The sequence below is a fragment of the Buteo buteo genome, chromosome 23 (genome assembly GCF_964188355.1).
Source record: "Buteo buteo chromosome 23, bButBut1.hap1.1, whole genome shotgun sequence".
NCBI classification, from domain to species: domain Eukaryota; kingdom Metazoa; phylum Chordata; class Aves; order Accipitriformes; family Accipitridae; genus Buteo; species Buteo buteo.
This window is the reverse complement of record NC_134193.1, coordinates 17,158,874-17,186,782: the sequence shown is the minus strand read 5'-3', so window position 1 is coordinate 17,186,782 and position 27,909 is coordinate 17,158,874. Positions and strand designations below refer to the sequence as shown.

The 27,909-nt window shown below is 49.7% G+C and overlaps 1 protein-coding gene across 2 annotated transcripts; it reads left to right on the top strand.

Annotated features, from left to right (window-relative positions):
* Nucleotides 1–395: 395 nt before the first annotated feature.
* On the top strand, nt 396–27,296 carry SH3GLB2 (SH3 domain containing GRB2 like, endophilin B2). Of its 2 annotated transcripts, XM_075055297.1 has the most exons (11): nt 396–546; nt 9,000–9,141; nt 9,488–9,616; nt 10,845–10,978; nt 11,449–11,541; nt 15,777–15,839; nt 20,268–20,291; nt 23,090–23,179; nt 23,682–23,782; nt 24,908–25,169; nt 25,822–27,296. In XM_075055297.1, exons 1-11 carry the CDS (start codon nt 484–486, stop codon nt 25,927–25,929), a joined length of 1,209 nt encoding a protein of 402 aa, XP_074911398.1. In that variant the 5' UTR covers nt 396–483; the 3' UTR covers nt 25,930–27,296. The 2 variants fall into 2 exon arrangements, with proteins under 2 accessions (XP_074911398.1, XP_074911399.1); XM_075055298.1 differs by lacking the exons at nt 15,777–15,839; nt 20,268–20,291.
* The last annotated feature ends 613 nt before the right edge of the window (nt 27,297–27,909 follow it).

Genomic DNA, 27,909 nt, shown 5'->3' with positions numbered 1-27,909 from the left:
CCCACCGGCCCCCCTCCAGCCAATAAGAGCGGGGAGCTGCCTGCCGGCGCACCTATCGGAACGCATCCCCGGGCCTGGCTCGGGGATGCGGCGGCGAGTGCGGCTGAGCGGCGAGGGGAAGGGGCGGGGGGGCGGCGCGAGCGCCCATTCGGCGGCGGCTGACAGCTCCCCCCACGGCCCCGGCTCTCCTTAAAGGGGCCACGGTCGCCACCCACGCCCCCGGCCCGCCGAGGGGCTCCCCGGGGACACCAGACCCCCTCACACCACCTCTGCGTTTCGACACTCCTCTGTTGCCGCCGTGCCTCCCGCTCGCCCGGCTGGCTTTGCTCCGGGAGGCCCCACCGGTGAGCCACAGCCCTTTTAAGAGTCCGCGGCGCGGCTCGAGGAGGGCATCGATCGGCGCTATAAAGGGCGGGCGGCGCGGCGGCTGCGGTGACAGCGGGGGGGCGCGGCGCGGCGGCGGCTCCAGCTCCCGGTGCTGCCATGGACTTCAACGTGAAGAAGCTGGCGTCGGACGCGGGGGTCTTCTTCTCCCGCGCCATGCAGGTGAGGCGGGCTGGGCCGCAGCGCGTCGCCGTGGTAACGGCGCCCGCCTGAGGCGGCGGAGGGGGGGGGGGGAATGGCTCGGGCCTGCCCGCCGCCGGGGCTCCCCTTGGGCCGCCGGGCCTTCCCCCGGTAGCGTCTTCCCGCTGCCTCCCTCCCTCCCATCGCACGGACACGGAGCGTTCTGTGCCGCAACCCGGGACCCGCGGTTCGAGGCCACGGCAGAGGCAGGGTGGGTTTCCCCCCCCGCCAGCCCGAGGGAGGCTGGAGAATGATTTTTTGGAGGTGGATGGGGCTGCCTGAGTGAGCCACAGCCCCTGGAGCAGCCACCTTCGGGCACTGCGGGCTCCGAGTGGTGCTGAATGATCCCGAGCAGGAGCTAAGGTAGACCCTGGTGCTGCTGCTGTGGTGAGACGGTCTGGTAAAGGTTAATAAGGCAAACAGCCCCAGAGATGCTTCTAACCAATATGTTGATTGGGGCACGGGAGAGAGGAGCGTGGAGAGGACTTTGCTTGCCTAATGGTTGTTCTTAAAGAAAAGCTTATCTTGCAAACAGCTGTTAAGTTAGCTGTGCCCAGACCCATCGGGGAACTTTCCCTCTTGCTAGGGAGATGTGGTAGAGATGGGCTTGCAGATGGTCTGCACCTCAGTCCCTCAGGAGGTCAGGTAACAGTAGCTCCCAGGCCCTGACAAAACATGGTACTCTTAAAAGTGATGGGAAGGAGCTGCTGAGACTGAGCAAGCAGTGTCTCGGTGGGCTAATGTGGCATCGGGACCGTCCTTCACAAACTTGAGATCAGGAGCTGCCTGGGGATGCAGTGACTCCCTGGAGCTGTGGCGTGAAGAAACGTGGCTACCCCTGAGGAGCAAAGTGTGCAGCAGGTGGTGAGGTGTGACTTCTGAGTCTGTCCACTTCTCGGACGTAACAACTGGAAAACTGCTTTAGGCTGGGCAGGAGAGGAAAGAGACAAGTCGGAGTTGATTGGGATCCTGCCTGAAAAGTGAAGTCCAGGTGGTGACTCTGGGATTGGGCTTCTTGTTCTACCTATTGTGTGGGGGTTGATAAACAAACAGAGCAGTGCTGTCTTGTTCCAAGCCTTCTGTGCAGTGGAGTAATTCTGGCTCTTTTAGGAACTGGTCTCCTGTAAACAGATATCACCTCCTGTAACCGTGCCAATGAGTCATATGTTATGAAAAAGGGAGATATTAACTACAGGTGCAAAATAAGGAGCAGATGGAAAGCTTAAAGATGCTGTTCTCATGCAAATGACCTTGGTAGCAGAAGAAAGGAAGAAATGCTGTAAAGAAATCTTGTGTTTAGAAGCCTTATTGTAAGTCTCTGATAAGTGGTTTTCAGCTTCAAGGCGTAGGAAGGAGACAGGCATGGGAACAGTGTCTGCACACAGTGATTCTAGAGCAAGGAGGCATTTATAAATAGTGGCTTCTGCCTGCTACACCTACTCCACATAATCCTGTATATGAATATTCATATGCCTAATTACAATAGTAATTTCTTGAAACAAAATGGGCACTGGTACTTGTAGACAGCGTGCAAGTGTTTGTGTAAGGAGGGGAGACTGGAAGGAAATGGATCACTGAGGCTGAAAACCACTTTCTGAGATGTAATTGCTGAGGGAATTAGGCCTATTTGGGCTGTCCCCACAGAGTCCTGCTGCTAGTGTGGGTGAGCACTGCCCTATCTCCACCAAGAGCCACAAATGACAGTTGAGATCTGCTGTTGGCAGTAAGGATTGGGTTTGTAGCACTCTAGCACAGCAGATCTAGGAGGGGAATAGGACCTGCCTAGAATAAGCTTGGTTTTCTATAGCATTGGAGATGCTTTCTTTGGCTCCAGGCATTTAACAAAGTGATGTTTTACTGGAACTGCAATGACTGGGAGATAAATGGACTGGCCATTATGTGCTGTGCCACTCAGACAGCATTAGCTATTGCTGTCTGGCCAACATGCTTCTTAACTCAAAGAAGGGCTGTAGCATTGCTTAGCGAGGGGGAAAGGAGACAGAGCATGGTCAGCATGCCATCTCTGGGCTGGCTTCTCTGAGGCTTAGGGCAGGAGCAGTCCTGGTTTGAAACTTGTCAAATACAACCTAATGTAGGTGCTGGATGGAGGATTTTGGACTAGGACCTCTCTCATGAGAGAAAAAAAACAAACAAACAAAAAAAAACACCCAAAAAACCCAAACAAACAAAACCGAAAAACAACCCAAAACCCCACTGCTGCCTTTACATGGCTCTTCCTAGCTCAGGCACCAGCTAGCAGGACTTCTACCAGAGGAGAAGCTAGGCAGCTTGACAGGCTTATGTGCTCCTGGGTGGATAAATCCTGTACTCATCTCAAGCAGGAGCAGGACAGAGGTGACTGTGAGGAAGCAGGTGATTAGTATCTCCCCAAAGCTGTATAAGCAGTAACTATCTTACTAGGCTTGTGTATGTGGCTCCCTGACCACTCAGTGTCCTGTGGACTTCATGGCATCTCTTATGACCTCCTTCAGAAAAGCAAAGCAGATGGTAGAAGTTGGGGTGAGAAGGTGGTGGTCAGCTCTGCTACCCAGGGAGTGGGGAACAAGCTTCTAGGCTTGGTCAGCTGCAAGGATATAGAACTCTTGTAGGATTCAGCATCTTGCTTGGGGATTGCACCACTGGTCGCAGCCATCGAGTTAGTATCCTCAGAGGGGATGCATCACATAGCCCCTAACACCTGCAGACAGACTTCAAACAGGTCATTCTCTTCATCTTTACTGAAGAAGTATAAGATCTTTCTCTTTGATCAGCTGCACCTTCCAGTTATCAGTAAGTGGGTTTGATCCCAAACTATGTGAACAGCTCCAGGTTCCCTACAGAACTGGCATCTCTCCTTTCAAAGGTAACACATTGGATGTCTCTGTTCTAGACAGGCTGCAAGCCAGGCTCTCTCAGGGTTGTCTGGAAATAATTGTATGTGTCTGTCTTTTGTCAGTTCTGATGTAAACTGGCTCTGGGTGAAATTGCCCAAGCGTGCGTACAGCTTTTGGGTGCTTATCCCACTGCTAATGTAATTACTACCAGCAGCTAGAGGTTGACTTACTCTATCTTGAAGCTCCTGAAGAAAGACAGACTCCCCCATCTCCCTGAACTGTGGTGATAAAATGGACTTTTATCTTTAATAGATAAAATAGACCTGCTGCTTGCTGAACTTACTGGGGTTGATACCTTGGTTGCTGGACACCTTAAAAGTCAAGAGAACAGGAGGTGACTTAAGAAAAGGGTTTTGAAGGCAAGAGGTATGGGCCAGAGCATGTTTCCCTTTGAAACATGCCTATGAATTTACAAGGGCAGTATTTTTTCCTCTTAAATGCCTTGCTCATGAGTTAACCAAGCTGTCCTGTTAATGGCTTCCTTCTGTCCTCTAGCACCATTTCACTTGGCTCACAGCCTAGCTTTCCTGACTCCTGGTGACCAAATACTTGAAACACTCTGTATCTGGTCCAGAGCCACTGAAATTCAGGTAGTTTTTAGATGCTGACTGAGTGGCTATAGCTTCTTTCCTAATGCAACCCTGTACAAGGTGGGAGGTAGATTTGCCTCAACTGATTCTGTCATGCCTCTGATCACCAAAAAAGCAAATGTTTCCACAACCTGGGCATTTTGAGCTGTTCAGAGGCTTCAGAAAATCTAATGGCCCAAATCTGCTGGCAGGTGCAGGAGACTATTCCTAGTTTAAGACTCCTGGCCCTAGCTTGATCTGTGATTTAAGGTGGAAAGTCATAAGTAATATCTAGTTGGAAGAACTGGGCACCCTGCAAGTGGTACAAGGACCTTAACTCTGCCACCAGATCCTCTGCAAGGGGGCTGCAGCTACCCTGTCAGAGCTCACAGCATACAGGCCTGGGCCAGCTGGAGGGGAGAGGGATGGAAAAAATCACAAAAGCCTGGAAGAGACACAAGTCAACTCAAGCTGCATTGTGCGAAACAGCTGTAGCATTGGCATAACTCAGTGGGAGCACTGGGATTTTATTGCCGTCTCTTTTAGGCGAGTAAGGTGCTAATGCTTTCAGCAAAGAAAACGATGCATGTGCTTTTTTAAAGCCTAACCTTGATGGCCTTTAGTCTCTAGGGCTGTAGGCACTGCCTTTTTGGGTATTGTAGCTGTAGTGCAGAGGGACCCATCCAGCTCAGCTCTACTTGCTTGCCCTCCTGACATCCCAGCAGGGTCTCTACCGACTCTCTTGGGGAAAGGGGATTTTTTTTTCCCCCAAGCTGTGAATGCAGACAGCTGCCCTATCTGCAATCCAGCACGGTCTTGCTTCTTTTGGGCCTGTCACCCAAGTGCTGCTCTCCTGATCTGTCAGCCTGTTTGCCCACAGGGGCCCTGATAATGCATCTAGCGTTCCTGCTGGCCAGCCAAGCCTCCCAGAGGAAACCCAACCTTTGGCTGAATTATTGATGCCCTGGAATGCAGCACGACTCTCCTCTTCCTGGAGAGTGAGAGTGGCACTTGACAAAAGGCTGCCCTGCATTATTAATCACCTCATCAGCTTCCCTGCACAAAGATGGGAGTGGTGCTCAGCTGGGTCAGCTGCAGGGATGCTTCCTGCATCAGTGGAGGCTCTCAGCACTGTCACCTGGCACGTGATCCCAGGATGCAGATCCTGGAATTGGTTCAGGGCAGGACTGTTGATCTAACCATCAGGTTTTCTAGAAAACAAATGGGAGTAGTTCTACCACAGCAGGATGGAGGAGCTTAAGGTTCCCAGGCATTGCAACTGCATGCGCTCAGCCCACCCTGACTCCATCCCAGGTGGATATACACCAAGCCTGGAGGTCAACTTGATAAAACCAAATAACCTTCCCATTTGTGGCAGTCTGGAGTATTTGGTGCTGCAGAAGGCAGCAATACCTCTAGTCCAGGAGCAGCAAGACACAAAATATTTTTAATCTGTCTTTTTACAGTCAGGAGGCATGAGTGTATGATCAGCTCATCTGTTCTCCTGCATCTCTTGGCCTCACAGTGAAATCTTATGTCTGTTCAATGGGAAGGAAAAATAATGAAATTTCTGTAAGTGTTATGAAAACAAATTCCTAGAAACAGAAATCCTTTATGGGAGAGTTCTGCCTGAAGTACTCAAGTAGCCAGACTTCATAAACTGCTGTTGTTCTACCTTGCTTTTCACTGGGGACACTGACTTGGGTAGCCAGTTAAGAGCAGATCAGCATCTGAGACCTGTTGCCACCTGAAAGCTCAGATCTCCACTTGCACCAGACAAGAAAAAGAACCAGCTCATAGGATAAGGTGGTGTAACTTACCTCTAATCTCCTTCGCTGGCTGTGCTTTCATGAGAAGCTTCATAAGATCTCACTGCAAGCTGCTCCTGCAAGAGGTGGTCCTGCTCTCCCCTGCACCTGATGGCACAGTCCCAGTAGTGGTGTGAAGTCAAATGAGTTCTCTGACCCATCTAAAAAGTCATGTTAGAGGTCAAGCTGAGCTGGATCAGTGACTCCCCATGCACAGAAAAAGAGGTAGAAGTGTGCTGCAGGGGAGGAAAAAGAGCACCCTCTGCAGAAACCTGCAATGAAATGGTACTAACTGCCCCGAGGCTGTGCCTGGCTCTGGACTTGGCAGCATAGCTGACTTCTGGGACAGGGGTGAGGGAGACACTAAGGGAATTAAGTGCAAATAGGGTAACAGTCTCACAGCATGTGAGTTACAGCTTCCCATGCACTTGCACCCACTTCATGACGTTCATGCTGTGCTTTCCAGTGCTGAAAGAAAGCCTGAATAAGAGATTGTTTTCCTGCCTGACCCTTTGGAGCCACAGGCTGTGACTAAGATTCCTGCCCATCCTCCCATTCTGGCATAGCCCCCAGGCTTGCCGTGGTCATGGTGCCTGTCCTCAGCCCTCCTGCAAGACAGACAGCTTTAGTGCCTGGCTTGAGACAAGAACTGAGTTTGAGTCCTGGCTGCTCCCTGGCAAAGTCCTGTGCAAATGACCCATGTTATTCCACTGCAGCAGGCGAAGGGGTGGGTTACAGAAAACAGCTGCAAATGACAGTGATGCCTGGAGATGCTGCTTGTGAATATAGCAAAGGACCCCAGAGCTGGAGTGATTTAAGAGGCTGGCAGTAGCACTGTGGAGATGCTGGAGGGCTTCAGCAGTGATCTGACTCTGCAGAAATGCTGTAAGAAGCTGACTAAATTCAGCTAATAAGAAACTGGGTTTAGGCTTGACAGCTCCAGGGCAGATGCTGGTGCAGGATGAGTCTAAACTGCAGGAAGAAGAGCTGGACTTGAAAGTGAGATGAGATCTCAAAAAAACTGTCTGGGAAAGGGGGGCGAGAGAGACTGTTATGCTTGCATCAAAGAGTCTTGGCTTGTTTAAGAAAGCTCTTAAACAGATGACTCGAATTGGTGCCAAATACCTGGGAAGCCCCAGTTTGCTGCATGGCAGTGACTCAGCCCAGCCTGGCAGAGTCTGAAAACAGCCCTGGGCTTCCAACAGTGACAGAGGAAGAGAGCCTCAGCCGCTCACGCATGTCTGATAGTCGTGTGTGTCCCCTAAAGACAATCATAGACGTTAGGTACAAAGCAATACAAACACCCTCTCACCTTGAATCTGCTTTTAGCCATGTCCAGCAATAGCCAGGGGACCATGGCAAGACTGAGCTGAAAATAAGTGCCAGTAACCAGGGACTACCGGTGCTGAGGAAGAGACGGGTGAAGCAATCCCTGGTTATGGATGGCTGCAATGACTCTGTCCTCACTGAGCTGCGGGAGGGAGTGTGACTGTCCTTGTAGTTGAGTATCTGTCACCACCGACATCTGGCAAAGCAGTTCACTGGCTCTAGCTCCAGTCTTGCCCAAACAGGTCACTGTGTAAACATACCTGTAGAGCTTATCTATCTCTGACATCTAGTAACATTTGTGCAGGGCTGGTAACAGGACTCCTAAAGGCTGTTTGCCTGCCTCACGTGCTGGTTCTGGGCTTGCTCCTTATCTCACTTTGTTCCCAGCACTGTACTGGATGTGAATGCAGCTGGGGCTGTTGGGGAGCCACAGGAACAGAGCTTGCCAGAAGGCCTTTCAGGAGGGGCAGCAGACACTAGACCAAGACCCCATGAAGAGGGCATCTTGGCCCACCTAGAGCTAGGGATAGGGGAGGGGAGAGGAGAAGGTACAAGTGGCAGATCAGACAGGAGTTGTATTTCATCTAAGAGTTTTAGCTAGGCTTTAATCTCTTGGCACCTGACCGTATCAGGTATTGTACAGTACCACGTCCTGATAACTCAACAGTGGCACCAGAGGCCAGCAACAAGGTCTAAAAGGACAGCTGCAACCTCTGTAGGATCCTAAGTGGCATAGCTGTCTAAAGGGATCTTTTAGTACGATCCAACAAGATGCTGGTTCCATCAAGAGCAGGAAATTGTGCTTAAAAAATACACTGAAGTTGGCCAACTTCACTGAGAGAAGCAAGTGGAAAATGGGGATGGGATGAGAGGGAATGGGCTGTTCTCTCAGAAATCCCCCACAGAAGCAATAGGGGGTATCCAGGCCATTGGACACTATACTTCCAGACTGACAAACCTTGCTTGTCAGATGTCACTGCCCAGTATGAAAACACTGAAGACTTGCACAGCCTGCTTTTCCCTGCTGCTAATTTTAAACTTAAAAGGAATCACAGAGGGAAGGAGAGTCCATTGCCAATATGAATCTGAGTCCTGAGAGAACTCGGACACCATTATGTTTCTCTCAACACCCTGCTTCAGAGTGTGTCCTAGAGGAAGAGTCACTTGCTGGAACCATTTTTATTTAAATCCTGAGTTTGAGCCTCCTTAAACCTCAGATGCTCAGTTGGCAGCTCACTGCCAGCAAAGCAGGAGGTGAGCTGGGAGGCAGTGCTTGCTCAGATGCTGTCAGTCTGATGGCTGTCAGAGGGCACTCACAAGCCCTGTAGCAAAACCGATGTTGTGTACATGCTTGTCTAATAAGATGAGACGAAAGCCTGACTTGTGAGGTGGTAGTGGCATTTCTGATCCCACTGGGTTTGCAGGACATAGAGTTGGTTTGGAGGAGGTGAAGGGAGTTGGCACCTTGCCTCACCGGAAGGATGCCTGTTGCTTTCCTGCATGAAGTACTGCAAGCTGTGTGCACATTTAAATAGATTCCTCACAACTAGAGTATTTTTGTACCAGACCGTATTAAAAGTTACTTATTCTGGAACACCTTTCAAACCTGGACTCTATTTTTAGCTGAAGGCTCGTTCTACTCTTGGGCAAAAATTTGCCCTCTTCCCCTGAAAGATGCCTGGGAACAAAAAAATGACACGTTGAAGGCTTTTTAGCTCTACTCTAAGATAAATGCATGAGACAGAAGAAGCCTCAGTGTCTCTTAATAGACCTGTAGCACACTGTAATTTTGCTTTAGTAGAACGGACCTTCTAATGACTACCTCCTTCCTGCAGTTTACTGAAGAAAAGTTGGGCCAGGCTGAGAAGACTGAACTAGATGCCCACTTTGAAAACCTTCTGGCCAGGGCAGACTGCACAAAGAACTGGACAGAGAAAATCTTGCGCCAGACTGAAGTTCTGCTACAGCCAAACCCTAGTAAGTCCAGCTTCCTCTAATGCTTGAAGGTCAAATATCACTTGCAGCTGAGTGTAAAAAGACATGCCCTCTGGCAGACAGCCCTGTTGCATTGAGTTTGTGGTGGTTGGAGGAAACATGTCTTTGCAGGGCCTGTTCTTCCTTCCCTATGTAGCTGAGATATGACTGGCTGCTGCCCTACACAGCCTGGCAGTGCTCCTGAGGATCAGGGAGGGGACACCTTCTCCTGGTGCTTGCTATCCAATGCATTATTGAGGCCTGCATGGGGTGGGCTGCCCTGAATGCCAGTTCCAAGGGCCCCTCCTTCATCCTCCATCCCGTAACACTGGTGGTATCCTCATTCCAGGTGCCAGAGTAGAAGAATTCCTCTATGAGAAGCTTGACCGGAAGGTGCCTTCCCGGGTCACCAATGGGGAGCTGCTGGCACAGTACATGACAGAAGCAGCTAACGACTTTGGGCCAGGGACACCTTATGGTAAGTCAGCCTGGCTAATTAAAAAGCCCTGGGAATCTACCCCTTCCTAAAGAGAGTATCCCCACTATGGTTTTGGGTTAAGACTTCTGCAGCATGCCTCTCGAAGGGGGCAGGGTAGCCTGCTCCCCCTGTGGCAACCTGCCTATTAGCATGTCAAAACTGTTGCCAGAGAAGAATCTTCTCTAGCACAGAAGTAAACACTACATCTGGAGTAGGAAGCCAAGTCTTACTCCACAGCAAAGCATGCTTCATGTTGTGGGAGAAAAGGGGCAGGGGTCCTTCCATTCCTAATAGTCATCAAGTCTGGCAGAGCTAGAGAAGAAATAGACACATGGATCCAGGGTAGCTAGTGGAACTAGTTACAGTACACAAACTGTTCTGTGCTATTTCTGTGGCTTTCTAAACTAGCCTGAACAGAGTTGCAGTGAATGGCTTTAGCTTTGTCCAGTTAGAGCATATTGTTGGTCTAAGGTGGTGTCTAGTTGCACAGACTTTCTCTAGACTCTGAACAGGAGAACCATCCTTTAACTGTGTCCTGCAAGTGGAGGGTGGAAATCTTTTTCAGCAGAAAGAGAATAAGAAAACAGACTTGGGAAGGTTGGTGCTTGGCTACAAGCCTCAACAGGCCCCTTCCCAACCACGCAGAGCATCTTTCTGCTCTTAAATCCTAAGTTGCCCCTTCGTGGTGGAATTTTGGGCTTCTTTAAGGAGCAGACCTGCACAGAAGCATAGCCTTAACTTCCAGCTGTCCTTGCCTCTGCCATGAGCTTTGTTACTGCTCTCCAAATCAATAGTTGTTCAATAGTGAGTCCTGTTACAGGCAGAACAGCTATAACTGCATCTATAGCCAGTGCTGCCTAATCAACTCATTTTTTTTCTGCTCTGGTGCTTTTTAATTTGCTGCTCTGTTCCTGTGTCTCTGTTTTATGAGACAAAGATCATTCTGTGCAAGCAGGTGTAGCAGTAAAAGGACATAAGTAGAGTAAGTGCCTCAGCAGATAGATAAGATCAAAGCTGCACTGGGAGCAGCTGAGAAGAGGCCTCAAGCTAAAAGCAAACTGTAGTTAGGACTGAAGCTGGTGTGGTATGGGTATGGTCACTTTGCCCAGGCAGAGTACACTGTGCTTTTGTCCCCCAACACTGGAGCATGGTAGCTCTGGGCAAGTTGGCTGAAGCCAACACAATGCTAATTGGTTTCTTCTGGAGTTGAAGGCTCCTGTTATTGCAGGGAAGACCTTGATAAAAGTTGGAGAGACTCAAAGGCGCTTAGGTGCAGCAGAACGGGACTTCATCCACTCTGCCTCAATCAACTTCCTGACCCCACTGCGCAACTTCCTGGAAGGGGATTGGCGAACCATATCTGTAAGTATGGTAGCAGCGAAGGGGAAGTTTGTCACATCACTGAAGATAAGAAGGGTGGGACGAGAGGGAAACAGTGCTGGAAGAACTCATTTTCCTTCCCTATGAGAACGGAGGACTCCATACCTCTCCCCTCAAAGAATGTAAAGATAGGGGAGTACCAATCCTAGATCTGCTCAGGGTTCCCTCTCTGGCAGGGAAGGATTGCCAGTTGATGTGCATGAGGAAGGTAACTCCTTTCCTGACTCCTGCAGCTTAGTGGGCACCACCCACCCGTAGGCTGACCTGTTTGCAGAAGGTTAGCCTGTATGCCTGGCAGCCAGGCCCAAAACTCTTGCTAATGAGATGAACATATCAACTGCTTCTTTCTCCCTAGCATTTTTTGATAAGGAAATGGGTTTGATTCCTTGCTGGTAGCTTGTCCCCAACAGCTCCTAAGCAGTCTGCTCTTACCCATTTTCTGTCCCTTCCAGAAAGAGCGAAGGATCCTGCAGAACCGCCGCCTGGATCTGGATGCCTGCAAAGCCAGGTTGAAGAAAGCCAAAGCTGCCGAGGCAAAAGCAGCGGTAACTTTTTTCCCATGTTTGCCTCTCTGTCCTTCTGGCCCCAGGGCTTGGCTCACATGGACAAAAATTAGGCTGCCCTACTATGTCCTGGCTCTGGCAGGCATGGGTGGGGGAATTCCTCATCTGGTATGCAAGGGAACTGGGAGCAGGAGCCATGTGCCTGTTCCTGAGATGTCCTCCCTTGGGGGAGCTGCTGAAATAAATAGTTCTGAGCTTCCAGAGTCTGGAAACTTGTACTTGACCCAGGCTCCTGCCTCCTGACTGGTAGTGGTTCCTGGATGATTTGTGCTAGTAACTAACAGGCTGTGTCTTCTGAGGACTTGCTAAGTTTCCCTGGGGATCTCAAAGCAAGTCAAGAGAGAGCTGAGCTGGGAGGTGTGCAAAGGAAGAGCATGCTGGGGCTCTGCAGCTGTCCCAGGCTTTCTGACTAGTTAGGATTTTGCTAACTCGGTCTTCCCCAGGCAGGAGTGCTGCAGGAGCCTGTAAGGAGTGGCTGGGGTCAGACTGGCTACCAACAGGTCCTTCCTTCAGCCTCTCTATTCACTTAATTCATGGTGCTGTCTAGTTACAGGCTAGTCTTGCCCTCTGGCTTTGGGGAAATCACGGCAAGTAAACTAGCAAAGGTCCTAGGTCAGAGCAGTGCAGAAGGGACTGTTAAGTCAGGCAGCGTCAGTGTCTGCAGCCCTGAACAATGGGGATAAGCACTTTAAAGTGCTTGTCTGAGGCTGACAAGGCCTGTCAGCTCAAGGTGCTCCCTGAGCCTGAGGCAGCTCCTGGAGCTGGGCTCTCCCTAGGCAGAGGCGGTGTAGCAGGAGGCAGAGATGGTGTAGCTGGGCACTGATAGGTTCCCTTGGAGGGCCTTGTTGAAGCAGATTGCCATCCTATAGCGCTCTGGCTGTTGGCACAAGGACTTGCCAAGTTCTGCTTCTAGCCTGGGGCCAGGAGCTCAACTAGCAAACGTGTGCAATCAGAATAGGCAGCAATCATTGTCAGTCAGTCTCTGGGATGCCAGCCTAGGAGCCCTGCCATGAGCCTGTTTTCTAGCCATCTGCTCAGCTGGGCTTCTGGCCTTGCAGCTCCCTGGGTGGCCAGTTCCCAGGTGTTTTCCCTTTTCTCCAGCTCTGACTGCATCCATGCCATATGGGGAAGCTGTGCTAAGCTCAGTGGCCTCCCTCAGCAGGTCTAACAGAAGTGCTCAGGCCTACGTGGGAAAGCCCTGAACAAAGCTTTGGGTTAACAAAAGTGATAGCTGCCTTTTTAAAAAAGCCTCCTCTCATCAGTCAGGTCACCCAGGTCCACTGAAGGTAACTTTAGGGATCTTTGATTCCCCTTCTGAAGGGGACAGTGCCCCCAGTCTCAGTGGGAAGTGGTGGCCACTGCTTTATCTTAAGCTCAAATCAGAGCAGGAATTCAGATACCTCCTGTGCTTCTTCCCTTTCCACCCTCTTTACCTTGCTTCCTATGTGAAGTGATCCCAAGCCCACTCGCCTGCACACAGACCCTTGGGTGAGGGAATTCCTTGTAGCTGGAAAAGAGAAACTTGGTTTCCTACTGGAACTGCAGGGCTGGGGTGCCCCTGGCAGGATGCAGAGCCAGTCCAGGCTTTCCAGGGTGTTCACCCCAAGCCATGTTTCAGCCACTCTGCTTCTTTGAAACAGAGATCACACAACAGAAGAGCAACCTCAGCTGTTGTTGTGGGCACCCATCTCTTACCCAGTTTAGCTTTAAGCTAGCACCCACCCACCCCCAGGTGGGGTCCCTGGCCTCAGGGCACCTCACTGACTACTGAAGGACAAGGCACAAGTGGAAGCTCCCAGTATGGGGGTGAGAACTGCTGCCTCTGCTCTAGGCATGTTAACTCATCATTAAACCACAATGTTCCCTATAACATGCCTGGAGTCCTGTGTCACACCTCTCCATCCAAGCTGGCCTAAAGTATCGCACCTCTCCCAGCTCACCACTCTCTTGCTGCTCTTCCCCTCTGTAGTGCAAACTTGTGTTTCTACAGCTTCTGTCTCGTGACTGACCCTCCAAGTGTGCTGCTGCCCAGACCTGTGAGCTGCTGTTCGAGTATCTGGGCTTGTGCATTTCCCTCAGACATTGTGCTTTGTCCTTCCTGTTGATGCTGTTTTGTTTACTAACCTTTTTGTTTTGTTTCTTTGTAATTTGCTCAGTGTGAGGGAGATGTGAGTATTGACTGTGCTAACAGTGCTGTGATTTTTTTTCTTTAACACCTCTCATTGTCTCTTTCCCATTTTAAATGAAAATTCATATCTCCCTTGTCCCATTGGGACTGGCCCTGGAGCATGTGCTGAGCGTGGTCAGGGCTGTGGCTGCCTGGGGAAGGTGCTCCAGAAAGATGGGAGCGTCTGTCGGGTGCCTGTAGCCCCTCTGGAGCATGCACTCAGTTCCATCGAAGCTGCTTGCAAGCAGTGCTCAAGAGAGGCAGGGGCTCCTGTAAAGACCCACTCAGGCTCCTCCAGCCATAGGCAGGAGGAGGTCAGGTTGGGTGGCAAGTCCCTCTCCTGAAAGGGAGGCAGCCCAGAGACAATGACAGGCAGGTTTATCTGGTTGTGGTGCTGTTCTGTCCTCCAGGCTCCAGGGCTCTGCTGTTTTTTCCCATTACAAGAGCAGAAAGGGGAGGGAGGGGGGTCCCTTTTGACCACTGCTTGCAAATACAACTTTTCCATGCATAGGAGTGCAAGAGCAGCTTGCCTCTTTCATCCCATGTGCTATGACTAGTTTTGGGACTCCCTGGAGACCAGGGAATGGGAGGAGAGGTTTCTTCAGTTGCTCTTGATCTTTTTTTTTTTTTTTTTTAAAAAAAAAAAAGCATAAGAAGCTATTTCTTTGAAACATATCTTCTCCTCACAGGGAGGAGTCAAGCCTTATTGCTGTCCTGGTCTCAAATCTCACTGGTGCACTTTTCTCCCTATATTCAGGTTTGACTTGTAATAGGAATCACTCCTCCTTATTCCTTCCTCTAGCCATCCCCAAAACTCCTAGATGGTTTAAAAAAAAATCTCATGTTGGGACTGCCTGACTGCTCTTCTACACACTGGTCACTCATTCCAGCAGCCTGCTCGGGGCTCAGCAAATCGGGTCAGCATGTGTATAAGTAGATCTGGGTGAGATGCAAAGAGATTAACCTGGACCTGGGAGAGGAAATGTGGGGCCTGAGAGGATTAACAACGTAGCTGGGTTACAGCTGGATTGTGTGCCAGCCTTGCACACCAACCCACTGCGCAGTAAAAGCTGACCAGGAGGATACCCTGATTCATCGCACCAGCATGATGGTCCTGATGTAAGCTAGCTTGTTGGCTTATCTGTTTGGGTGATGCTACAGCCAAAGGCTGTCCTAGGAGTCTTAGCTTAGCTGAATAGAGAGACCATGTTATGTGATGGTTAGGGAGCCCGCACAGGTGTGGGGATGGACTGGATCCCTTGTATTCCTAATAAGAAAAATATCCAGTGCTTAAGTCTTCCTGCCCCAGGGCAGAGGTTTAGCTATGGAGAAGATGGCTTGGAGGTTTTCTGACCTCTGGGATGAAAACTCATACACTGCCTTTGGCAACAGCAAGGCTTTGGATTAGATCTGCTTTGGCTAAGCCATGCCCCTTACTATAGCAGATCTGAGTCTGTTAGGAGGAAACATGCCCAGAGGCTTGGTGAGAGTAAGAACAAGTAGATGTGTTTCTTCAAAAGGCACAGTGGAAAGGGTGCTCTGATGCTAGTAAACATGCCCACTTTAATGACAAGGCCCTGTACAGGGACACTTCTAGGACTGTAAGTGGGAAGCAAGGGGAAAGAAGGTCCTGCCCACTGGACTGAGCCAACGTGACATGAGCAACCTGCTGGCTGCAAGGGAATGGGAAATGAATTTGAGATTGTGCTGTCTCATCTCCACTCCAACTGGTTGCTGTATGAGCGGATAGCTGTAAGTATAGGCAGAGTTTCTAACAGTAGAAATATCTGCTGTTCAAGTACCAGAGTGACTGCATGAGCCAGTCCACCTCCTCTTGCACAAGCCTGGCTTCCACCTGGGGAGAGCTTCCATGCGCCACTGCCCAGACTGTTGGGAGACCTCCTTCCTGCCGTCCCATAAGAATTGGAACTAAGCTCCCAGCACAGACAGGAAAAAAAAAACCACTAGTCCCTTCTTCCATCCATTGTCCGACTGACTCTTATCGACTCTTCTGCGTGACTTGTACATGAAACTCTATTCCCCCCACTAGGCTGTGCCTGACTTTCAGGAGACTAGACCTCGTAATTACGTTCTCTCCGCCAGCGCATCAGCGGTAAGATTGCCTCCTCCTAGATGTTGCCTCTCCAACCTTTTCCTGCCCCTCTCTCCACCTGACTTAAACTCAGGCCTAGTGCTCTGCTGTTTTCAACATTTTAATGTGACATGGGCTGCCCAGGGTTCCTCTGACTCAACCTTAAGGATGCAGATCACCCCTATTAGGGGTGCATGGTTAGGGTCTGGCACTTATGCTGCTTGGTTTGCTTTACAGTTTCTCTGCCAATCCTTTTCCACATTTCTAGTGGGAATCTTCTGACTTTTTTATTGCTAGTGGAGCAATTGAAAGGAAAAAACCTCAAAGGTTAGCCTTTCTGGATGGTTCCAGCTGTACATTGGCAATGTCACATGCATGACTGCCTGATCAGTACTGTGGTATCAGTGCTCAGAGGCTTTGTCACTGGTCAAGAGAAGCAAAGGTGGAGGAATCACTCTGCCACCCATCGTGTCAATAATGCAGTAGGCTGACAGTGCAGGCTTGTCTATTCTGCAAATAGAGGTCATTTTTTTCCTTTCATCTTGGGGCCAGTCTTTTGGCAGCTGTTATGCAGTCAGATGTGCTGAGGGTGGGTCACTAGCCCCTTGCATCTCTACTGTGTTGCACTGAGTGGTTGTGGTCAAGCGATTGACTTTCTGTGCTGTGTTCACGGCTCCCCGTTGCACAATGTCACATTTCTCGTTAAAATGTTGAAAACTGATCATCTTGCTTCCTAAATAGCATTCAGAACAACACTGATGCCTGTTAGTAGAGTAATTTGGGAGTGGGATCTGTAGATATGAAAAAGGACAGCCCAACCTTCTAGCAAACAAAAAACATCGTGGAAACAAGTTGGATTTGATTAATGGGAAACCCATCCCATTTGGAGAAAGAGGTATGTCCAAGCTGATAGCATCAGTGTTAGTTCCCAGGGGGATCTGTCCTGACCTTCTTGGAGAGTGATGCTGGGATCAGAAATAGCTTTGCAGAATAGCTAGAAAACTATTTCCACAGGTGACAGGCCCATGATGAGACGCCTTAGGAAGAAGCCGATACTGGTGATGCTGTAGCAATTGCTCAGTTTCCATCTCTCCTCGTGCAGCAACTAGCAGTGAGCCTGTGGCTCCAGCTTCTCCCTTGGAAAAGTCTGTTCCAAGGACAGCACAATAATGGACTAAAGCTGAGCTCTAAGAATCAAAGGAGAGAAACTGGGCTTTCCCTGCCTCTGAATAGCTGTGATCAGACCAGGGTTTCCTGATCATTCCCTGAGGCTTTCTAAAGCAGACCTGAAGGCAAGGATTTGTATAATATGCATTAGCATCTTGCAGAGTGCCCAAATGTTCAGTTGAACATGTCTAGTCATCACCAAACTGCAAGCTGATCTGCTTTTGCTGTATTGCAAAGCTGTTCTGGGGAGCAGATACCAAGTACAGTAACATGACAGGAGAAGTAGATTTGGGGTTTTTTTTAGACCACCCGTGTCTACCCTGGCACATCTCTGCCTAGTTCAGTGGTCCCTCTTCAGAGCTCTGCTAGAGAAGCTCTGACAGCAGCAATGATTATATCAGACAGTTAGAGCAGGGCTCTAGAAGACAGACTTGCTCTAGGTAAGCAGCCAGCACTGACCTTGATCACTTAATCATGTTTGATGGTTGCACAGCAGGGCCTTCTACCAGGGGCACCTGTAGGAAACCCACCGGCCTAGCCAGCAGTGGTCCTTGTGGCTTCCAAAACTATCTGTTTCAGAGGTTGCAATTGGTGGTTGAAGTGCCACCTCAAGTCCAGCTGCACTAGCAGGGGTGACTTGAATAACAATTGGCATCTCTAACAAAATATGGGCTGAGCCCAGACTGCTGCCCAGCTCTGTGCAGGCAGGACTGCTTTGCAACAAGCTCTCTAATCCCAGCATTCATTCCAAAGGGTCAGGCACTGCAGCAAGGTAGGAGCTCTTCATACTGTTGCTCTGCTTTTCTTCCAGAGTCCTTATGCTACTTTATCCTTAGTGCGTAGTGACAATATAGAGCAGTGGCTGCTGCTCACCTTGCTGTTGAGCTCTGCTCCTTTCTGGAGTGAGGGATTGCTTATGCCCAGGTAACAACTTTGTCTTACAGGTGAGCAAACAGGTCAGCTCTCTCCTCGACCATACGCTCTCAGCAGGGCTCCGATTTGGATTCTAAATTTATGTTGTTGCTTTTTTGAGAGGTGGATAACAAGGTGCTTTTATTTTTTCCCCCCTTCTATAACAGGGAGGGCTTAGATGGAATTAGATCCATCTGGAGACAAGCACCTCCCTTGTTTTGTATGAGTTGGAGGCTGAGGAGCCATTTCTCCTCTCTCCCACACTGACCTTTTGGTTTTGTGTAAGAAGGTGTACATGGGCTGCGTAAGCCTAAATATCCCTTTCTCTCAGACCCTGCCCCTTGTCACGTGCTGTACTCTTAGGAATGATTCCAAGAAAAACATATTGAGTGCCTTAAAGAGGGTTCCTCTGGCTTGAGCTGGGGTGGAGGAAGACAGGTGCAGATCATGGCCTTTTCTGCCCCCTGAGCTGTCTGAAATGCTTCTGACTAGAGCCACATAGTGCCTTAGCCCAGGGATAGATCTGGGCAAAGCTGGACTGCCCCAGAGCACCATAGGGTCAGAGCTGGAGGTTGCACAGCAAGGCCAACAGAAGAGAAACAGATCTGGCTATGAATTCACTGAGTACTACAATGATCAACTGGGCCTGAAATGGTTTCAGTACTGTCTACAGCATCTAAGTAGGAAGACCTGTGGCCAGAGAGCTTCCCATTGCCCCTATAGTAAACCTTGCTCCAAAAACATGAGGGTCTGCCACGAGAGGTCTTGTGCCAGAGCAGCAGTTCAGGCTGGGGCCTGCTTCTCAGCTGCCTACGAGGCTCTTCCCACCATCTGCCTTCCAGAGTAGGAGCTCTTAGACTGAGAAGGGAAGGGGGCTTATGTCCCCACACATGGCTGGAATTCTGCAAGCCTTGTTTGAACCAGTTTCTGATTTACAGTAACAAAACATCCACCTAAAGGTCAGAGGAGACACCCAGCTGCAGTGCACTGAGCACTGCACAGGGACAGCCTGTGATGGTAAGGGAACCAGCTACAATAACTCTGCAGAAGTAAGAAGAGATGCCAATCAGGCTGTGTACCATGGAACAGGAGCTGAGCTGCAGGCCAGGGGGTGGAAGCCAGAACAGGAGCCGGCAGAAAGCCAAGGAGCCTGGCACAACACCTTCCTCCTTCAGCCCTTCACTGGTGCAGGTAGCTCCTGCAGGTGCTCCTTATATTGGCTGGTGAAGTTGTTTCTGCACTTGGGGCTACCACAGCCCACCTGAGGGCAGTTGCTGGTGAGCAAACCTCAACAAGGCTCAGTTGGGAGATCCTGGGTCTAAACTGAGTGTGTTCTCCCTCTGACACCACAGATTCCAGCACAGGGCTCCTAGGTGCCTGCAGTGCAAATTCAGCCATGCTATGGTGAACTTCCCTAACCTGCAAAGGTGACATCGGAGGGTGAAGCTAAGGTCCTCATCTCTCCCTTGGCTCCACTGATGTGGGGTGTTGTTGGCAGGCTGGTGTGCTCCCAGTTGATCCAGGATGATTCCTCTTCATGTTGCGAGGGCTGAGGGAGTAGTAGTCTGCTGATGAAAGGCCAAGCCAAGGACCTCTGGGAAGGATCAATGTGTTTTTCTACCTCTTCCCTCCCTTTCCCATTGCTGTGTGTGACTTACGTTGCCAATTGTTTCATGTCCTGGAGCCAGATCCCAGCAAGCAGCTGGCAGTGTTGTGCTGCCCCGATCATGCCCCTGTGGGTGAGGAGAGCAGGAAGGAGTAGCGTGCTGTTTTGCCTGGCTCAAAGGCAGCATCCAGCCATTGCTTCCTCCTTGCTGTAGCTAAATGTGCCTGTTGGTAGCACAGATTGGCTGGATTATGATCCCGTTAACCTGAGCTCTCTAGACCAGTAGGTGAGAAACATTGGCCTCTGTCTGGCTTGAGCTCATGGCAGCTCCCAGGCCCTATTCATGGGCTCCAGCAGCTCACTTGCCACCCCACAATCCTAAAAGAAGGGCTGTCCTTCAACATCAGCCTCTGTAGGCTTCAGTAAAGTAACCCTTGCTGTTCAGAGAACTCTGCTGCTTAATTGCTTTCTTCCTGGAGCCCATTGAATGCAGTTGCTGTAACAGCCCTGGCAGGGAGCAGAGCTGGAGTGCTGCTGGCTCTGGTGGCATGGACTTGCTCTTCTATTGTGAAACTGAGCTCAGGGGTGCAGGAATGAGGGGAAGGGGCACCAGTCTGGCAGCTGCTGCTGGGTGAAGGGCTAGCTTGTCCCTGGAGCTGGCCTGTTGTGTCCACGGAGTGCCCTTGCCAATTGGTGTTAATGCCAAGTGCTTCTCGATGTCTCCAACACTGATCTCCTTTCCTGTTGCTCTGTGGCCGCTACAGCTTTGGAGCGACGAGGTGGAAAAAGTAAGTATCCAGCTGAAATTGTGCTCAAACCTTCTGGGAGTGCTGGCGGTGTTCAGGGGGGCGGGGGTGCTGTGGACTCCTTCCTGCTGGTGTGCCTGCACACACGCAGGGGAGGATCAGTGGGATGTTGCTGTTGTCAGCCCCGGTCCTGATCCTGCAGCTCTGTGGTTCAGTGTGACTCTGACAGCAGCTTGGGAAGAGCCTGCCTCGTGGGCCAGTTGGCTGTACCTGGTGTGAGAGACTTCCTAGGCAAACCAGGCGTGCGTTTGTATGTGATAAAAGGCAACTCTGAGAACGCTGCACTGGTGTCGCAGGAGCAGAGGTGATGCACTGTGATGTGATTCAGCTCTGCTCCTGTGGCAAAGGCCCTGCCTGCTCCAATTTTGCATGTGCTATGCAGTAGCCTCTAGTAGCCCCTTTGCCTCCTTGTTCTGGGGTCTGAAGAGGAGCTATAAGCAGAGCTGAAGCAAGGACAGAGGATTTCCCCATGAACAGCTCCAGCTGCTGGAGGGAACAGCTCTGTCAGGAGGGCAGGGTGGGAGGTTTGGAGCCTATTGTGGGGTTGATTCTGTCTGGGTGAGATGCACTTCCCCTTCTGAGTGGATCCATGGAGGCAAAGTCCCAGATCTTGTTTATTTTCTGGGCTCCACAAGGGGAGCGTGGCTTGTCCGTGAAGATGGATGGAGGGCTTCTAGTGGACTAGAGACCAGGGTGAGCTCTCTGTGGAGCTCTAGCATGGTATGGAGCTTCCAGAGACACCTTCTGGGATCCCATTGCCTTTCATACCTCAAACACCCCCAGCAGACGTTAGCCTGAAGCCTGAACTGCAAGGTGGTAGAATGGCACATTCCTGCATGCTGTGCATGATAGCAACCTCTTACTGCCTTATTCTAAATGCATCATCAGAGCAGACTGGCTGTTTTTGAACCAGCTCATCCTGTACTTTAAACCCTTCAGTCCCTCAAACAAATAAGCTGACCACAGTCACCTCTAAGTATGCAAGGCTCTGTTTGTCTATCCTAGTTGGATAGACCAAAGTATGTCAGTAAACTTCAAAGCTCTCTGCATCTTGGAGAAGCACAAGACTGGAAGGGATCTTCCAGGTCACAGTCTGGTGCTGGCTTTATAGGAAACTACATCCTGCAACTGCTCGGAGCTAGCGGGGAAAGGCAGTGGGTCAAATCCCAGGCAGTGCCAAATGGAGCTGGGTCTGCCTGTCACAAGTTTCAAATAGCTCTGCTGCTACTGAAGCCTCTGCTCGGCTCACTGAAGCAAGAATCTCTTGGTGTTTAGTAAGGCATTGCACTGGTATTTCTTGTAACATTCCCCCTTCTCCTTTAAATAATCCCTTTCATACAGAGGATGCAAGAAAATAGATCAGTTGTAGCTTAAAATAGACAAATCTGATTAGAAGACAGTCAAAGCATTTCTTTGTTCTAGCCTAGCTGTACAACAGTACTGGTAGTGCTGTTACCAGATGAGAGATGTAATGGCCCGCAGCAGCTCCTCTAGCTTGCCCTGCTGAGAAAGCTGGCTCTCCTCTGGTGAGACCTGGCTCAAACACCAGTGATGTGGCCTCTGCTCTGAGATTATCAGCCTGTCTGGGATTAGCCCTCTGGGGTCAATTCCAGACAAGTCACTCCGGTGCCAGAATGATCAGGGCATTTCCAAAGCAGCAAAAGGAGCTCTCTCCCAGGACTGGGGCCATGCAGGAACCACTGCACCAAGGCAGGCAGCCCTCCGATCGCTGTACCCTCCTGGAGAAGGGGAAAAGAACACAGAACCCATACTCCTTCCAGTAAACTGAAGCTGAGTGGACATCACTCTTCTGTGCTATCAGTCACAGCACATTCCAAGAGGGAACTGGCATGTTCTGAGTGGTATTAAGGAATAATGCATGCTAGAGAGAACAAATGTGCCTGTCACCTCTTTCCGTCTGGCAGTGGGAAGGGAGAGCAGGCACCAGAGCACCTGACTGCTCCAACACTTCTGGAGCTCTTTCTTTGCAAGGATCCACCTGGGTTTTCTGGTACTGCTAAACTGCCCGAGTGTAAATATGCTGTTTGCTGGTGCGGGAGATATGTTCTGTCTCTTTGGTAAAGGGGGTCTCCAGTATCAGTCTGTCTTTGAATTCCCAATGTCTGCTGCATAGTTCCTTCTATTAACTGTTGTTTAATTCCTCCTAGCTCAAAATAAGTAAGTAGCTTCAAAGGAGAGCCTTGGGTAGAGGTTGGATTGGGGTGTTCATCTCCATTGCAGAGAGATTTAGTTAGTAACATCAATTTGGTAAATGCTCTTGTGGTCTCAGCCTTTGTTCTGTGATGATAAAAAGGATACTGGCAGAAGTTGCACTGCTGGAGAGAAACTTAGGGAGGCAGTCACATTCCTACACCTTAGGCTTAGAAAGAGGGAGTTGAAATGACAAGTGCTGCCATGGGACTGGCTTTCCACATACCTCAGGATTAACAAAGCCTCTCCATCTTAATGTTCTAGTCTTGTGGGATTAGGAGCTTCCTAGCTTGATGCATCAGTCTTGAGCTGCCATTCCATGACCTGCAATGATCCAATGTAGGATCAAGCTGAAATACAGCCAGAGGCCTCTGGGATCCTAACCCAGGGTGTCTTGTGCCTGATGTTCAGTGTCACAGGTGCACGTGGATCCTACTGAGCCAGCAGCACACTTGTCTCGGTGCCAAAGGGGCATGCTGGTGGAGGAGGTGGGTGTTGCCTCTCCCTGGAAGAGGCAGAATAGGGGTCCTTGCCTTGTGCTGTCTTGAACACCCTGTCCTGTTTTGCAGGCAGAACACGAGCTGCGACTCACACAGACTGAGTTTGATCGACAGGCAGAGGTGACACGTCTCCTGCTGGAGGGGATCAGCAGCACACATGTGAGTCTTCCTAGGTAAATGGGGGGGTGCCAGGGACTACACAGATTCTTGGCTCCTTTCTAGAAGAATGCCAAGAGGATGATGGAATCCTGCATTGGGAGTAGAGGTAGAAGAGGTCATAAATTTGGATCCTACAGCAGCCTCATAAGACCTGGAACGCTCAAAGTAAAAACATAGTGAACCATGCACAAGCAGTGCCACTGTGGCATCTGCAGTTCTGCAGTCCTCAAAATGTTTCTAAGCCAGAGAAAAACTAGAGCTGTGGGCTAGCCACATGGGCATGGCTGGAGTGCCCCAAGCAGCCTTCTCTCTGAGATCACCCTTGGGCCTATGCAGCATTCCCAAACTTAACAAATTAGTGCATTCAAGCCAACCAAGTAACCCTTTTAAATGCTGGCCTGCACAAGTCTGCTTCCCTTGGGGTAGGAAGTAGCTGCAGCAAGAGGGTTCCTGCGCCTGGCACCCAAACTCACAGACCATCTTATGGTCCTTCTCCCTCCAGGTGAATCATCTTCGCTGTCTCCATGAGTTTGTGGAGTCTCAGACCAACTACTACGCTCAGTGTTACCAATACATGCTGGACCTGCAGAAGCAACTGGGCAGGTGAGAAAAGAGACTTCTTTTACTACTCCCTCATCTGGTTACCCCTAGCTCAGGCCTCCTTCCCCATCCCACATCATAATGTTGGGGAGAAGTTTTAAAGCCCCCTCCAAGCTCTGACAGAGCTTCTGAGCTTACAGAATGGTGACCAATCCCGATGGCAGTGCATTTAGAGCAGGCTTTGCCATTGGATTCATCTGGGTTTTATGCGTTCATCTCAAAGCACGATGGCTATGAGAGTTTGAACATTCTTCCTCTAGATTAGCCAAATCATATGGGAGACAAATTCCTGTTGCCAAGCAGCGAGCCTGAGTGTGCTCAGCTGCAGCAGTAACTAATTCTGTGCTGCTGGCTGCACATCCCGTGGGCACAGGCAGGGCTGTTTTGTCTGTTACCTGTCACATCAGCGCGGTGGCCTGACCCAGGAGGGGCTGTTGCCTCTACATGGTCACTCACTACTCCTGTTCCATTCTTTTCCATGCTTGCAGCTCCAAAGGAGAAATGTAAGTAAGATGTTGCACACAACTAGCTTTAACAGCTCTCTGACTCAGCCACACTCTGGAGTCTCTGCAGACTCGCTGCAAGGGCCTGAGCTGCACTCCCTTAGTGCAGAGGCGGGTATCTACAGATAAATGAGGCTTGAGCTGCCTCTGTCTAGAGAGCCCAGAAAGCCTGGCAGCCTCCAGTTGTGGTTATCCAGTTTAACAGCAACAATGAGTGTCCTTCTCCTGAAGAACTAGCAGACTAAACAGGTAACACTGGCCACGTGAGAGCAGGGCAAGGACACAGCACAATGGACCCAGTAAAACAGCTGCAGAGCCAAGAATAGCACCTGCCCAGACCCCTCTCTGGTGCCACGCTTCAGTCTTGTACTCTGCAAGTTAGGTACCAGCCCTGTATCAGGACACTGGAATCAAAATAAGCAGACAAATACTACCTGTTGCATAGTCTCAGCACCTGAGAACTGAGTGCATTTCCCCACTTGAAGGGCAGTGTAAATATGTTACAGTTGTTAGCTAGAACTCTTGAGCATCATCTCTGCAGTGTAATTACTGAACAAAAGAGCTCTTTCTTGCTTCCTCATACTACAGACATACTGAACTCTGCTTTTTTTTTATCCTCTGTCAGATTTTCAGGCACATTCGTAGGCAATGCCGAGTCCACATCTCCCCCAGCTGCTACCTCTCCTCCAGCTGTTGCTGCTGCCACACTCCCTGCTGTGCCTACTATTCCAGTTGTGCCCACGATTGTTGGGGTGCCTAATACCGTGGCAGAGAGTGTACTCAACCCAAATGAAGTCAAGCCTCCTGCCAGTGGGACACGGAAGGCCAGAGTCCTCTATGATTATGAAGCAGCTGACAGCACTGAGCTGGCACTTCTTGCAGATGAGGTTGGTAGCTTTCCTTTGCATTGAATTTTGCTATAACTGCCTAGCAGCACATTGCATGCTCAGCAACGTCTTGGTTACTTTTCCTGGCTCAAAAGCCCTGTTTTATGGAACTACTCATAGAGTCTTTTCCTTGACACTAGCAACCACTGAGTTGCAGTAAGCTTGTGCTTGTGGCCATTTGCTGTTTAAGAACACCACCCCAATAACTCTTCTATTCCTATTAGAGTCTAATTGTACTCAGCTAACAAAATACCCCAATACTTAGTGTCTTCACTGTGACCTGCAAATATAGCTACCTTATCTGAGAGCAATGGGATAAGCTACTGGCTGGAGGCCTGGTCTAATCATGCTGAGAAAAAAGGAAATTCAGCAAGTTGCAAACTCTTTTGTTCACTGGACTGAACTTTTGTATTCAGAAGGGATGACATGGCAATATCATGCTACTCTGTATGCAAAAATACCTTAAGTCAGTTTGGAGAATGAAAAGGCAACAGGGACATCACTGGGCAGATTTCTGTAGCTCTTTTATTAAAGCTGCAGATAGCTCTGGGGAAAGGCCACAGATGCCTGCTAAATGAACTTCAGGAATTATTGTTCTTTCAATACCTGTCTGAACTTCTGGGCTCTGACTAATGCCATCTTCTCTCCCCAGATGATCACTGTGTACAGCCTGCCAGGCATGGATCCAGACTGGCTCATAGGGGAAAGAGGGAACCAGAAAGGGAAAGTTCCTGTCACTTACTTGGAACTGTTAAGTTAATTTTCTCCAGGAAGAAGAATGTACAAGCAGAATGCACCCCTCATCTCCTGGCACTTCTAATGCGGATTTCTTCATCCGAGACCATTGCTCTCTTCAGGGTTGACACTCCATTGCTAATACAGGAATTGTGGGAAAGAAGTGGTAAAACTGTTGCAGGAAGGTTTTGGGAAAGGGCTGATGGCACCCAAGACTGAATTCCTTAACTACCAGTGCAGCCTGCTTGGAGGTTAGTCTTGATGGTGCAAGATTCCTTGATTACTTTTTTCCTACCCTACCCTAGCCTTGTTTATCACAGTGGCTTTCCCAGGGCCAGCAAGCTGTCTCCCTCAGCAGCTGCTCATGGAGTTTAAGTTATACTTCCCTTGTGTCTGGTGTGGGTTAGTGCCCGTCTGCCCCTCCTGTCCTCTCTCTTCTTCAGGCAATTCTACTGCTAAGTCAAACCATCAAGCATTCCAGTGGGGAAGTGTCCCACGCAAAACCCTCTGACCTGTCCTAGCTCTTAAGGCAAGGAAGCTGAATTTAAGAATTAAAAGCCTGTTAAAACCCATCCACCTTGCTCACCTGTGGGAGAACAGTAATGCAAGGCTTTCCAAGAGCCATGCTTACTGTCATGGTGCCTGATGGCTTCAGTCTAAAACTGTCCTCTGAAGCTGGAAGGAAATTTCTTTGTGAAGACTGACCTAATAACATAGGGCCTGTATGTCAAAAATCAAACCTCAGTGCAAGGGACCATGCATCTTGCTTGCATTTCCTCTGAGAAACTGCTCTTGGGACTGCAAAGAGTTTACAAGCCTTTTTTACAAGCTTTGCTCCCTGTGTTAATTGTCCAGGCTTTTCTTTCAGTGTGTCTGTTCCAGGCATGTTTTAGCCTGATTTTATTTTCACCCTAGATCACAGATTAACCTAATGCTTCCCCTCCCATCTCAGCAGTGAACAGACTTGGTGCATCCTAGTACAGTAAGGGGTAGTCACACTTGCTGTTATCTCCAACAATGAACTATTCTTGGCCATACACACACTAAACAATCCAGGCTGCCCCTTGATGTATGTGGTGGTTTAGCTCAAAGGGAGTGCTCAGGTGTGTATGCCTTTTAACCCTATAATGAGCTTTTTAGCTAGAGCTCGCCTAAAGGACTTCTGCTGCTGTGTAACTAGTTTTCCACTCAAGACGGATGGAAGAGAAACTCACCTGCACCAAGCTCTCTGTTCATAACCTTCCCCTCGGTATGTCAGAACTAACTTTGCTTGTTTATTATCTTTTGCACTTTCCCCATTGGTATTGTGACCACTCTAATGTAACAGGGCACTGAGCACCGGTGTATGTAGGGCTCATGGTTTTCAGCACTTATTTGCCAATAAACAAACTGCCTGACCTCCTGCCTCAGCATCTTGTGTGGGTTCAGGGCTGCCCTCACTCCCCAGCCATGCAACTGCAGGGACAAGCAGCGCTGGCACAGAGGCGAAGGGAGACATCTCAGATGGGAGCTGTGCCGTTCTGCTATCCCAGTCTTGGAAGCTGGATGTAAAAGCAAAACAAAGCTGGTAATCCTTCCTACCCCTGCTAACCCTCTCACCATGCCTTAAGATTGTTAATGTCTTGCAGTTCCTTTCCCAGATGACACATCTCAGTTGTACTACAGATTCAGGAACTCTAAGAAACAACAGCGCTCTCAACCTGAAGCAAAAATAGAGCAGCAGTATGACTTTAGCTGCTGAGAGACTGGAGATGCTATTCTAGATCTAACAGACTTTTTTTGTTGTTATGGAAACTAGATCTGCTGCTAATCTAAAATCCTAAAGCCTTGTCCCTAGCACCCAGCTGGGAAAGAACTCCTGGGAAAAGCAGCTGTTGAAATGCTCTGTAGTGTAACAACAACGCTTAGTTTTTCTGGTTAAACTCTAATGAAAGGGAACAGGGAAATCAAATCATATTACTATTTTAGTTAGTTTTACAATTGCCATGATTACCACTACCACAGT